Genomic DNA, 12,933 nt, shown 5'->3' with positions numbered 1-12,933 from the left:
CCCCCCCCCCCCACAACATCTCACAATGCATACTGAAAACTCAGAGGTAATGTTCCCTCTAATTCCTTCTTGGCTATGTGTGCACATTGTGTGCATTTTTAAAAACAGTGTGCTCAGGTCAAAATAAATACATAATTTTTTGTTTTCACACAAAATTCTTTGTGTGCCCCACAATTTTCTACACATGCACCAGCACACATATTGATTGTATAGCTACTTCAAAAAAAAGTGTGGGGTGGGGGGGAATACTGTTTGCATTCAGCCTAGTTTAAAAAAACAAACATTTTTAAACATATTGTAAAACATTAAAAATACTGTATATTTCTGAATATTGCAGATTATTTCTCACCGTAGAGATGTATAATTTAGCTATCATTTTACAGCTAAAAGAAATATTCTACTATTATAGATAAGCAAAATAGTGCTTGACTTCAGTTAAACATAAATTCTATCCTGCCAGGCACCAGACTGGTATAGAATTTACCGTACATTTCTGAGTAGCTCAGTGGATAACAAGTGGCAGGACAAATACAAAGATATTAATCATCGAAAGGGTTAAATGAGTTGGCATTTGAATAACTGCTGATGCACGGAATCCAGGATTCAGTTCGGTACTCGGCCAGGATTCGGCCTATTTCGGCAGGGTTCGGATGCGGCCGAATCCACGGTCCTGGCTGAACCGAATCCAAATTCTAATTAGCATATGCTAATTAGGATTTGGAAAGGTTAAATGTCCACATGAATGTGGACGTTTAAGGGCTCTGGCACACGGGGGAGATTAGTCGCCCGCGATAAAACTCCCTGTTCGCGGGCGACTAATCTCCCCGAGTTGCCTACCCCTGCCATCCCACCGGCGAACATGTAAGTCGCCGGCGGGATGGCAGACGCGGCGGCGCAATTTCAGGGAATCGCCGAAAAAGACTCGCGAGTCTTTTTTGGCGATTTGCGCGAAACGTGCCGCCGCGTCTGCCATCCCGCCGGCGACTTACATGTTCGCCGGTGGGATGGCAGGGGTAGGCAACTCGGGGAGATTAGTCGCCCGCGAACAGGGAGTTTTATCGCGGGCGACTAATCTCCCCCGTGTGCCAGAGCCCTAACCCTTACAAATCCTACTTAGCATATGTAATTAGAATTCGGTTCGGTATTTGCCCGAATCCCTTACGATGGATTCAGGGTTTGGTGCAAGTGAAATTTTGAAAACTAATTATTTATTAATTTATTAATGACTTAATTTTAAATAAATTTACATGTTTTCATTACCAGAGTGGATCCCTAGTACACAGCTACAGAGGAACAGGAGGGATCTTTGAAGTATGTTGGAATGCCAGAGGGGACAAAGTAGGAGCAAGTGCATCTGATGGATCAGTGAGTACATTTTATAGATTACTTTTAGCACAAAATTGTTTGTATGAACAAGAAAGTCACATAGGATATTTAGTGCAATTCTGGCGCATAGCAATCTCTGTGTATTTAAAACAAATCACACCATTTTATGGTTTACAAAACATAATGTACACAATTTCTAGCCTACGATTTTTAAAGCTTTAGTTCTTATTTAATTCAATATCTACTTAAATTCATATTGTCCATTATATGTTCTGTAATACCTGAGTGAATGCCTCCAAATATTTCTATTCAAGGACAAAAATTCCCATTTAAAGAATAAAAGTGATAAAATAGATGTAAAACCAAAACTTTAGTTTTTAAAGGAGAAGGAAAGGCATTTTGGCATTTTACTGCCAATAGATTTGCCACATTAGTGCCATCTAAAATGCTATATTTATTCTGCAGAAAGCTTTACTATACCTAAGTAAAGAGCCCTAGAAGTTCCCTAGTTTATGATAGCAGCTGACATTTTAGTTTGGTCTCATTAGCTTCCCTGCTGCAGAAAATTCTAATGGAGGGTGGAGCAAATTCTGATGGGAGGGGGATAACTAGAAGGGAGGGGAGAGAGGAGCAGACTCCTCTCTGCCCTGAAGGATTTTACTGAGAGCAGGAAGTCTGATACTGAAGAACATGTGTACAAAAAAGAAGAAAAGTAATCATGTGTTTCTTTTGAACTCAGTGCAGCTTTTCTGTGAGTGCTTATGGCTGTATTTACAGACCTTACAGACCTTTCTAATAAAGCTTACTTAGTTTTTACCTTTCCTTCTAATAAAAAAAGCTTAACAAGTTCTGATAGAAGTCAGCCTTCCTCCAACCGAGATGCTATTTCCCACTATACCTTGCATGTTTTTTCACAGCTTAGTAAATCAACATAATGCATTTAAATGTAATCTGTGAATAAAAATAAATAAAATAATGATGAGGTATTGTATTGTAATATATATCATAACCTCAGATATTACATATATAGAATAATAATAAATGTGGCATCACTTGAATATACTGAGCAATTACATTACTCTAACAAAATGTATGAGGCTAAAGAAACCAGAATGCATAATGTCCTCTTGTCTCGGTTTGCTTTTCCTTCCCTTTGTACATCTTGCCAGAAACAGATGGTGCGTTGTAAATAAATTTTTAAAATATCCTACAAACATTTAGTTGTTGATGGAAGATACTGCAAGTCTGAATTAATTTATAGTCTAAAGCTATACCTTATTGTGTTTAAAAATGATTCTCTGTATAACTTACATTACAGATATAGGAGGTATCAATCGAAAAGCCTTCATTCACAAAGCTCTGAAATGCAGCATTGCCATTAGTGCCAGGCCAAGCTAGCTGGGCACCCTAAGCAACCTGGCTGGTCACCCCTCCCCCCAATGCAGCTTGTGCTGCAGGGGTCAATGTTAAGCAACCAGAGAGACCAGAAGAGGTCTGTGCCTTGCAACAGGGTTGCCATCTGTCTGGTTTTGATCTGGTAGAGCTGTTCGGTTCACGATTTTTTTTACTTATTTTGAAAACTGGGCAGAATTCTTGAAGATTGACAAGGCAATTGGGCAATCGCTGATTGCCATGTCATAGCCCCGCCCCATGATGGACATCCCGCCCCTGTGACATCACGCCCCGCCCCCCTGCCCTGAGTTTCCGGGCAGGCGAGGTGGCAACTCTACTTGTGACCTAGGAGCGTGCCTGTTCTGCCTACCCCTAGTTCTGGCCCTAATTGCCATTTATCATAGAGTCCTATTTAAACAAATAATTCTTCATTTCTGACTGGTTTTCTTTTTCTCTGTAATAACTGCACATTATTTAGTTCATTTTAATAATCAGACATATTGGCAGCAAAACAATTGTTTTAATATTTAGAAATTTAAATTTTTTTTACTAGCTTTCAGTCATAGTGCTCCAAAAAAAAAAAACCTTGTGCTTAGAAAACCCCATATAATAGATCCCATACATGTACTTTTCTATCAGTCTTTGGTGTCCACCACCTATAGCTCACTGTATCCCTGTGACATGAATTAATCATTTTCCACAAATTGTATTTGCAGGTTTGCGTTCTGGATCTACGAAAATGAAGCTATAAATTCTGTAAGAATAAATGGACCAGCATAAAATGTGCACTGTTTGAGACATGAGATTCCGAAAATTGTATGGACTTGACATAGTCTAAGCGTGCAAGAAAAACAGAACCTCCTACTTTAGGAACAGAAACACCTCCATAGATTCATTTCAATTCATTTAATTGGAATGAATAGTTTCCGAACGGACCGAATTTTCTCAGACAGAGCAGGCCAATGCTCCAGATATCTGGATTTTGTTTGTTAAAAAGGCTGTTTGCTATGGACCCTACCAAAAAGGTTAAAGACATGGAAAAACAATTAGAGGCTCTAACAAACCAAAAGGAAAAATATAATTATCATTTTTACCTTTTTCCTTCTAATCTGGACACTACATTTGTTTTTCCAAATGACCTACAAAGACCAGTTTTTATCGAAAAATCAATTTGACTTTTTAATGGAAACACTTTCTATTTTTAGACTACTTTTTTGTTGCTTTGTCCGGTAATTCAATGGTTTTCTACTAGCTTGGAAGAATGGAAAAGAGAAGATCACAGGGTTGCCAGAGAAATTAATCTTGCTTTTGGCTCAGCTTTCTCTTTGTCCGCAATTAATGTGATGTGCTGGCTAATAACACACTTGAAGGAATGCTTAACCAAGCTCTTTCCAATTTTTTTTTTTTTCAAACTTGCGGTCCTACCTTGATCTACCTTGATATTCTCTAGCAGTGGCCTCTTCTCCTCTCCACAATTTAGCTTATTATGGAACTTTTGTGAAACAGTGTCCACAAGCTTTTTATAAGATTGCAGCACCAGAAGAGCTTTTTACAAAGATATAAAATAAAATTAAGAAGAAAGATGAACTTTTAAGAGAAAGAACCCACTGTATTTTTGAAAAGAAAAAATATTTTTTATGTTAAAAAAATTAATTTTAAAATCAAGCAGTAATTGCAAATGTTGGGTTTGTCTAAATCATGCAAAAAAAAAAAAAAAAAATCTAAAAACACAGGGTAAATAAAGACTGAATACCCTTTTTGCCGATATTGAGTTGTGAATTTTTAAATTACCTTGCTCGACTGCATATTATAGAAATTATATAATTCGGTGTGTGTGGGTGTATGATTGGGACATACTATTATTGGGTCTCAAAGGTTGCTATACATGATTTACCTTATCCTCTGCTGGGCTCTTTGTGTGCAGCCATGGCACAGCAGCCCAACAAGGAGAGGCCGGAGCAAGGCAGGGAGCATCTGATGGCAGGAAAGTAGGGATAAGTTTACAAGTGAAGCCCGTGGTACATGGTTGGAGCACCACCAGTTTAGCTGTTACAGTTAAGATGATATCCTGCATTCTTTTTAAAATAGGGCGAAGAGATTAGAATTTAAAAAAAATGTATGAAATTCTCTGGAAATAATTATTAAGCGTATGATGACATTGATTATTGATTACATGAATAATTAATATCTACAAATCACTTTTACGTTTTCGAACTGTATGATGAATGTTGCAATAATCATTATTCATTATACAATTCCGGTGCTTTGAAGGGGTTCTCGGTTTCAAGTAATGGAGTTTTTGGAAGTTTTGACATATACTGTAAGCCAATGTAGTGTTTTATTATGTCAGCAATTGTGTGTGCAATGTTTCTTTAGTGCCACAGACGATAAGCAGTGTGCCTTCTGACATAGGGGATCCCTGGAGCTGCCACCACCTACTGATCAGGCACAATGGTTCCTTGTGACCACAATGACACTGGAATTCTTGGAAAAAAAGATGCATTGTGGGCAAAAAAAACATGGCAATTGCACTCAAATTTGTACTTTGATCACTGCATTTGTGGGCATAAATGAGGGCTCATATGTAAGTAGAGCCCCATAATGGTTCCTGTGTTAATGTGGTGTGGCACAACTTATACCTGTTCTTCAACACAGGCCCTCCTCTTTTTCTCACTCTCAAGTATGCCAGTAATCTTGAGTTCAACATTTAGTATTTCCTGGGCTTCAGATGGAAAACTGTTTTTAAAGTAGGCTTAGGGGTTCTCACAGAGACCTTTTTTTTGGCAGTTTACATACTTATATAACTGCCACCATTCATCCTTAGTCATGACTGTTTTGTTAGGAAAGGCCCTTTAAACAGGGGAGTCTGTGAACTGGTAATCTACTATCTCAAAAGGACCAATTGTGGAGTAGCTTCAGTTTCCCTGTATGCCCTTTTTAGCTTAAGAAACAAAAAAAAAATAGCTTTATCTTGATTAAAACAAGAGCCAAACGTTTAGTACAAGCCCTATTCATTGCACACTGTTGAACAATAACGTAAACTGCTCTACAGATTCTGGAACATTGCTGGTGGGATTTGCTTCCATTTTGACAAAGGAGGTTGGGCACTGGGAGGTTAAGCAATTAAGCCTGGCTCAAAGTGCTCAAGGTGCGCTCAGTTTTGCATCCATTAGAGCTATTTACATTTACACTTGCACTCAGGTTGTTGCATTCATAAAAGAGGCTAATTAGAGTGAAAACCTGACAGTAGCTCTGTCCACTGAGTAGCAAGCAATGCAAGGAACCAGATGAGTTGGAATTTTGTTAGGCCTACCATAAAGGTTGGCAGAAATTAATTTTTTATCCTGGCAAGGAGAAAATTGGAGTTCACCTGTAGCCTCAGTCCATGGATAATAGTGTTCAGGGAGACGTAAAAAGATAAAAAAAACTATTTTTTCAACCTTATCTTTTATTTCACTATGTAACCATCCATAATACAAGATATAACACTCTGACTGCATAGGGTAATCCAACTGAGTCCCACTGCTCCCTATCTAAAACAGAAAAACAGAATACATAAAAGAGAATACAAATAGGGTCCCCGGAAGACCTAAGAGATCTTCAACTAATTTTAAAACTAAGACTCTGTTTTAAAAAGATTATTATTTTGCTGATGCCATATTCATGCAGGAAGTCGCTTCTAATTTAGTGGCACTTTATCATTGCAATGGCAGGGAGTAGTGATGAGCGAAATTATTTGCCAGGCATGGATTCACAGAGAATTTCTGCGGTTCGCCATTAGCAGATTAATTCGCAAAACGGGTGTCAAAACTTGGCACAGACAATTTTGCAGCGCAACAAAAAAACTGTTGCGCACATTGGGAAATCAGAATTGTTTTATTAGCATATACACATAAATGCTATAAAGGCTTTATAGCATTTATGTGTATATGCTAATAAAACAAATCTGATTATACTTTACACCTGAGCTTTATGTCTACTTTTTCTGGAGTTCTGGAGTGCCTGCCTACTTCATTATTTTTTTTCCTATTGGGCTCCCCAATGCTGAGGGTCTGGGGCATGAGCACCTGGACCTACCTTGTACTACGAGTAAGATTTCTCTACTTTATTTGCTTAGACCTATATACCCATCATAAAACTCACTTTGGCATACAGTCTCAGTGCAGTCAGGTAATAGGGGCTGAACGGTCAGACACAGTCTCAGCGTTTGTCAGATAATTGGTGCTGCACGGTCAGGCACAGTCACCACAGGCCACATAAAACAGCCAAGCAGGCTGGATTCGGCCCATGGGCCTTGTGTTTGACACATGTGATTTAGAAGGACAATTGGGCTTATACACACTCACTCAGCCAGTTGCTTGGATTATTTCCGTTTTACAGATTTCATCCGTAAAGCAACTTATTATGTCATTGTGAAGTTATAAAGTGTCTGTGATGTTATGAAGTGTCTGACCCGAAGTAGGTCCACCATCACAATATTCATAGACACGGAAAAAAGGGATGGTATATTTAATACAAAGGACTATTCTTTATCTGACAGTAATGGCACACAAAATGATGCAACATGTCTAGTACGTCATTTTCTTTTTTAATCCACACCACAAAAATAATGACCACCCCCACCTTAGATCAGAGGTTAAAAAACATTACAAATATGGGGTGTAATATCTACATTTAAATCTACATTTGGGGCACCACTGTATATCCTATATCAATAAATGGTAGATCTCCTAAACAGCGCTGGATTTCAACTTCGGGCACCCCAAGGCCGCCCCCACGAGCACGCATGTGCAAACACAACCCCCCCTTCCCCCTGCACATGCTTGTGCGAACTCCCATACGGTGCAGTGGGGAGAGGTCCCTATTGCTCCGTATGGGAGCAAATTTTCAAACTTTGGCTGCAGCGGGGCAGCATGCCATCCCTAAATTTATACCGCCCTAGGCCTGGGCCTTTGTGGCCTCGCCACACATCCGGGCCTGTTCCTATACATTTACATTATTGACTTTGGTAACCCTCATAATGAGGGTTGGTCACTGCAAATGGCATGTACACTCATAATGCATTAATGAATATTACATTACCTGCATATATTCAATGGCATGCAGATATTGCAATTTACCCACTAAGGTAAGTGACCAAAATGTAAAGTGCAGCAAGAGGATTTACCCACTAAGGTAAGTGACCAAAATGTAAAGTGCAGCAAGAGGATTTATCTACTAAGGTAAGTGACCAAAATGTAAAATGCAGCAAGAGGATTTTCCCACTAAGGTAAGTGACCAAAATGTAAAATGCAGCAAGAGGATTTTCCCACTAAGGTAAGTGACCAAAATGTAAAGTGCAGCAAGAGGATTTATCCACTAAGGTAAGTGACCAAAATGTAAAGTGCAGCAAGAGCACAGAAGATTTACCCACCCCCTCACCGACACAAACCCCCACCTACCCACCCCCTCACCGACACACACACACCAACCCCCTCACCAACACACCCACCCTCTCACTGACAGACGCACCCACCCACCCCCTCACAGACACACCCACCCACCAACCCCCTCTGTTCTGTCCTCACCACGTGTTACCCTGAGGTAGTATGTAGCTTGACATACAGCTAAACCTTCCCACACTCCAATAAAGAGGCAAAGGGTAAATCTGTTGAACTTTACTGGGTGATTGTGGAAATAAATGTGGTAAAACTGTAATACAAAGGAGATAAAGCACAATGAGTATATGGGGAATACACTAACACAAAACAACTGCAACATACAAAACATTTCTGGATCTGATTATATGCCACAGTGTCTCTGAGGAGCTGGCAGCTTTTTAATGGTGGCTCAGTCCAGGATTTATGACCATAATCCTTACCAGCGATGCTACCATGGGGAGAAGATGGAGAGTGTGTGCTTCTTGTACAGCATGATCTATAAAATGGAGTCTGTACTCCCACAAGGCATTGCAAACGTCACATGGCAGGAAGTATGGTGGTTCCATAGGTTATAGGTCACACAGGAAATTAATACTTGCATTTGCAGCAAACAGTCAGCAGAGGGAGTTCACTGCTAATGAGTACAATAAACAGCAAAAATGATGGAAGCTGTGCTGGAGACATGACACTCCCCGTCTGGTATCTATAGATGCCACCATTTCATTCCTGAGGAGATAACAACAAGGTTAGTTCAGATACTGGTCTGAAGAAGAATTTGGTTTCTCCCTGTTTGGAGATTTTAACTTCAACTTTGCGGACTCTTCCGTCCTCACTGGGAAATGTTTTGGCAACAAGACCTAAGGGCCATTCATTTCTTTGTGACTGGCAGTCTTTCACAAGAACAACGTCACCAGGCTTAAGGTTTGGTTTGGCGGTTTGCCATTTGTTCCGTGGCTGCAAAGTAGAGATGTATTGCTTTCTCCATCTGTCCCAAAAGGTATTTGCAAGACACTGTACTTGTCTCCACTGACGCTTGTACAAGTCTTTATTAGTAAATTCCCCAGAAGGAGCACTCAGTGTTACAGTCTTTTGAGTAAGTAGAGTGGCAGGTGTAAGCAAGAAAGGATCTTCTGGGTCGTTTGAGACAGAAGTAAGGGGTCTAGCATTTATAATAGCTGAGACTTCAGCCATGAAGGTGGTTAAAGACTCATGGGTGAGCTTTGCAGTTCCTACTTGTAAGAAGATGGAGTTGAGGATCCTCCTGGCTATGCAGTTGATCTCTTTAGAATAAATCTCGTGTTGTACGGTGTGAAGAATGACATTCTTTGCTTGCTGGAGTTCTGCTACTGTGCAGACATTTTTACAGTGATGCCATCCTTTGCAGGTACTTACATCTTTAGATGAGGTATGTTTGAAGGAGCGAGCTATGTGGGTCAGACAGGTGATAGCTCGGACGAGTGATTTCCAACTTGAAAACCTATTAAACCTGCTGGATTTAAGTTGGTTGTTAGTAATTATTGTGTGACATGCAGACACTTGGGGGCGGATTTCAGCATCTGAATTTGCATCCACTAGCTCAAATGTTTTGTTCTCAGAAGCAGTTTGTTCAGTTCTACACAAGAATGCAGGTCCTGTGAGCCAAGATGTGCTTTTAAGTTGACTTGCAGCGACAGCTCTGGTTGCGTGGTCTGCAGGGTTGTAGTTGGTAGGTACATAGTGCCACTGTTCTGGACAGGTGGATCTCCTAATTCTGAGTACCCTGTTGGTGACATAAACATAAAACCTTCTGGTTTCATTGTAGATATAGCCCAGTACTACCTTGCTGTCTGTGTAGAAAACAGTCTCTTTGAGCTCTATGCCGATCTCAGCTGTAATAAGTTCGGCTAGCTCCACGGCTAGAACAGCAGCACAGAGTTCCAATCTGGGAATGGTATGCTCTGGAATTGGTGCAAGTTTTGCTTTGCCCATAACAAACCCAATGTGACATTGTCTATAGACATCCACGGTTCTAATGTAGGCGACAGCACCTATGGCTTTAACAGAAGCATCACAGAAAACGTACAGTTTTTGACTTTGTATTTCTGTAGAAGGTATTGAAGCATATGGGCGTGTTACCTGAAGACTGGAAAGAGTTGTCAAAGAACTTCTCCACTCTGCCCACATATTCTTTTTATCAGGTGCCAGTGGAGCATCCCAGTCGGATGTTTCCATTGTTAAGTCTCTTAGAAGTGCTTTACCTTGTATGGTGACCGGAGCAGCAAATCCTAATGGATCATATAGGCTATTTATTGTGGACAGGACACCTCTGCGAGTGAAGGGTTTTTCCTCCTTATTTACTTGGAAGGCAAAGGTATCAGACTGTAAGTCCCACAGAAGTCCAAGGCTCCGTTGAACAGGTAAAGAGTCAGCTCCTAAGTCTAAGTCTCTTAGGTCATTTGAATGGTCCTGAGAAGGGAAGGCTTGCATTACTTCTTTGCTGTTGGAAGCTATTTTGTGAAGCCTAAGGTTTGAGCAAGCAAGAGCTTCCTGTGCTCTTTTGAGAAGACAGATTGCAGCTTTACTTGAGGGTAAGGATTTTAAGCAGTCATCTACATAAAAGTCTTTTTCAACTAATTGCTTGACATCTGACCCATACTCCACCTCACTTTCCTGAGCAGAGCGTCTGAGCCCGTAGATTGCAACTGCAGGGGAAGGGCTGTTGCCAAAGATGTGTACCCTCATTCGATACTCTGTGATGTCTTTGGAAGGATCATTGTCTCTGTACCAGAAGAATCTCAGGAAATTTCTGTCTTTCTCTCTTACTAGAAAACAGTGGAACATTTGTTGAATGTCAGCAATAAATGCAATAGAGTCTTTGCGAAAACGAAGGAGTACTCCCAGAAGTTTGTTATTGAGGTCAGGGCCTGTTAGGAGGACATCATTTAGGGAGACACCTTTGAACTTAGAACTGGAATCAAAAACCGCTCTAATCTGTCCTGGTTTCTTTGGATGATACACTCCAAATATTGGTAGGTACCAGCATTCCTCAGTGTCAGTGAGGGTGGGAGCTAGCTCTGCATGACTGTTCTCAAATATTTTCCCCATGAAGGTAAAGAAGTGGCTTTTCATCTCTGGTTTCTTTTGAAAGCTGCGTTTGAGAGAGTTGAAGCGTTTTAGGGCCTCCTCTCTGTTGTTGGGTAGGCGTTGCCTCCGGGGTCTAAAGGGTAGAGGTGCTACCCAACTGTTGGCATCATTTTTGACTAGCCCCTGCTCCATTATTTCTAAGAAGAGTTTATCCTCAATAGACATTGCTATCTGATTATCCTCTTTTGATCTATGAAACACTGTGCACCCCAGATGGTCTTGATCACTGTCACAAGCATCGTTGTCATCAAAGGGGTTCAAGAGGGTGTGAGTCAGGTTTGTATTAAAGGGCCTTTCTTTTATGAGGAAGCTATTGTGACATGGTTGGAAGATGGAGGGACGTCCATTCTCTAGTGTGTTTGTGAGCAAGCTGTTTACATAAGCTGGTTTGTGCACACTTCCAAGACAGACGTCTCCTATTATGACCCATCCTAGGTCTAACTTCTGTGTGTAAGGAGCATTGTTTGGACCATTAATCTGGTCCCTTGCTTTATGGACCTGTAAGATATCCCTCCCAAGGAGAAGCAGTATCTGGGCCTTGGGGTCAAGCTTAGGGATTAGGTGCATTATAGGTTTTAAGTGCACGTGGTGCTGTGCTACGTCTGGTGTAGGGATTTCAGATCTATTGTCAGGAATTCTGTTGCACTCAATTATGGTTGGTAAAGGTAATTGTACCTGTCCATCTATGGACTCTACCTGGTAACCGGATGCCCTTCTCCCTGTTGTCTCAGTGATTCCTGCACAAGTTTTTAGGGAGTAAGGAGTGCTTGGGCCTTTGATATTGAATGCGTCAAAGAAGGCTGGACAGGCTAGAGATCTGTTGCTCTGGTCATCCAGGATTGCGTAAAGCTTAACCGCTCTGTCTTTATGGCCTGTTGGATAGACTCTGACAAGGCAGATTTTAGAGCAGGATTTGCCACCTGTTGCTCCTTTACAAACTTCTGTGCATTGTGAACTGACCTCTGGTGTAGCTGTAGCAGTGTTACCTTCCTCCCCGCCATGCTTGCTGGCACCATTGTTGTGAGGTAAAACCCACGGGGCTGGCCCAGGGTGTAGAGCTGTGTTGTGATGTGTGCTGTCACATTCTGTGCATTTTACACTGACCTTACAGTCCTTAGCGAGGTGAGCTGTTGATGAGCAGCACTTGTAACAGATGTTGTTCTCCTTTAGGAAGGCTTTGCGTTCCTCTATGGACTTCTCCCTGAAGGCTCTGCATTTCAGGAGAGGATGAGGCCTTTGATGCAGGGGGCACTGCTTACCAGGGTCTCTGCTCCTTGTCTCTTCACGTGTAGAACCAGCGGATCTGTGGGAAGAATCTGAAAGGGAAGCATTAGTTTTGTGAACTGTTACTGCTGCTTTGCGAGCATTAAGCACTAAGGGAGTTGTGTGTGGCAGACTGAGGTCAAAACTGGGGTCATTTCTCATCTTGGCTTGTTGGTATACAAAGTCTACAAGCACAGTGAATGGAGGAAAAGGAACATTGTGCATTTCTTTGTACTTTGACCCGTGTGTCATCCAGCGCTCCTGCAAGTTGTAAGGTAACTTTTGCACAATGGGGTTGACACCTCTGGCTGTGTCAAGGAATGCAAGTCCCGGTAAGTCCCCTTCAGCCTTAGCAACCTGAAGTTCCATTAATAAGTCACTTAGTTCCCTAAGTTTTTGGTAACCTTTA

The 12,933-nt window shown here is 41.2% G+C and overlaps 1 protein-coding gene across 7 annotated transcripts in view; it reads left to right on the top strand.

Annotated features, from left to right (window-relative positions):
* tbl1x (transducin beta like 1 X-linked) overlaps positions 1–4,483 on the top strand; it is a 142,210-nt gene extending 137,727 nt beyond the window's left edge. For 6 of the 7 annotated variants that reach the window (XM_031895700.1, XM_031895699.1, XM_031895696.1 and 3 more), the window contains 2 exons: positions 1,264–1,365; positions 3,435–4,483. In XM_031895700.1, the coding sequence (XP_031751560.1) occupies positions 1,264–1,365; positions 3,435–3,461 (129 nt within the window). In that variant the 3' untranslated portion in view covers positions 3,462–4,483. 7 annotated transcript variants of the gene reach the window in all.
* Positions 4,484–12,933: the final 8,450 nt, after the last annotated feature.

Source organism: Xenopus tropicalis, chromosome 2 (assembly GCF_000004195.4).
Source record: "Xenopus tropicalis strain Nigerian chromosome 2, UCB_Xtro_10.0, whole genome shotgun sequence".
Lineage (NCBI taxonomy): Eukaryota > Metazoa > Chordata > Amphibia > Anura > Pipidae > Xenopus > Xenopus tropicalis.
This window is presented reverse-complemented; position numbering and strand designations above follow the sequence as displayed.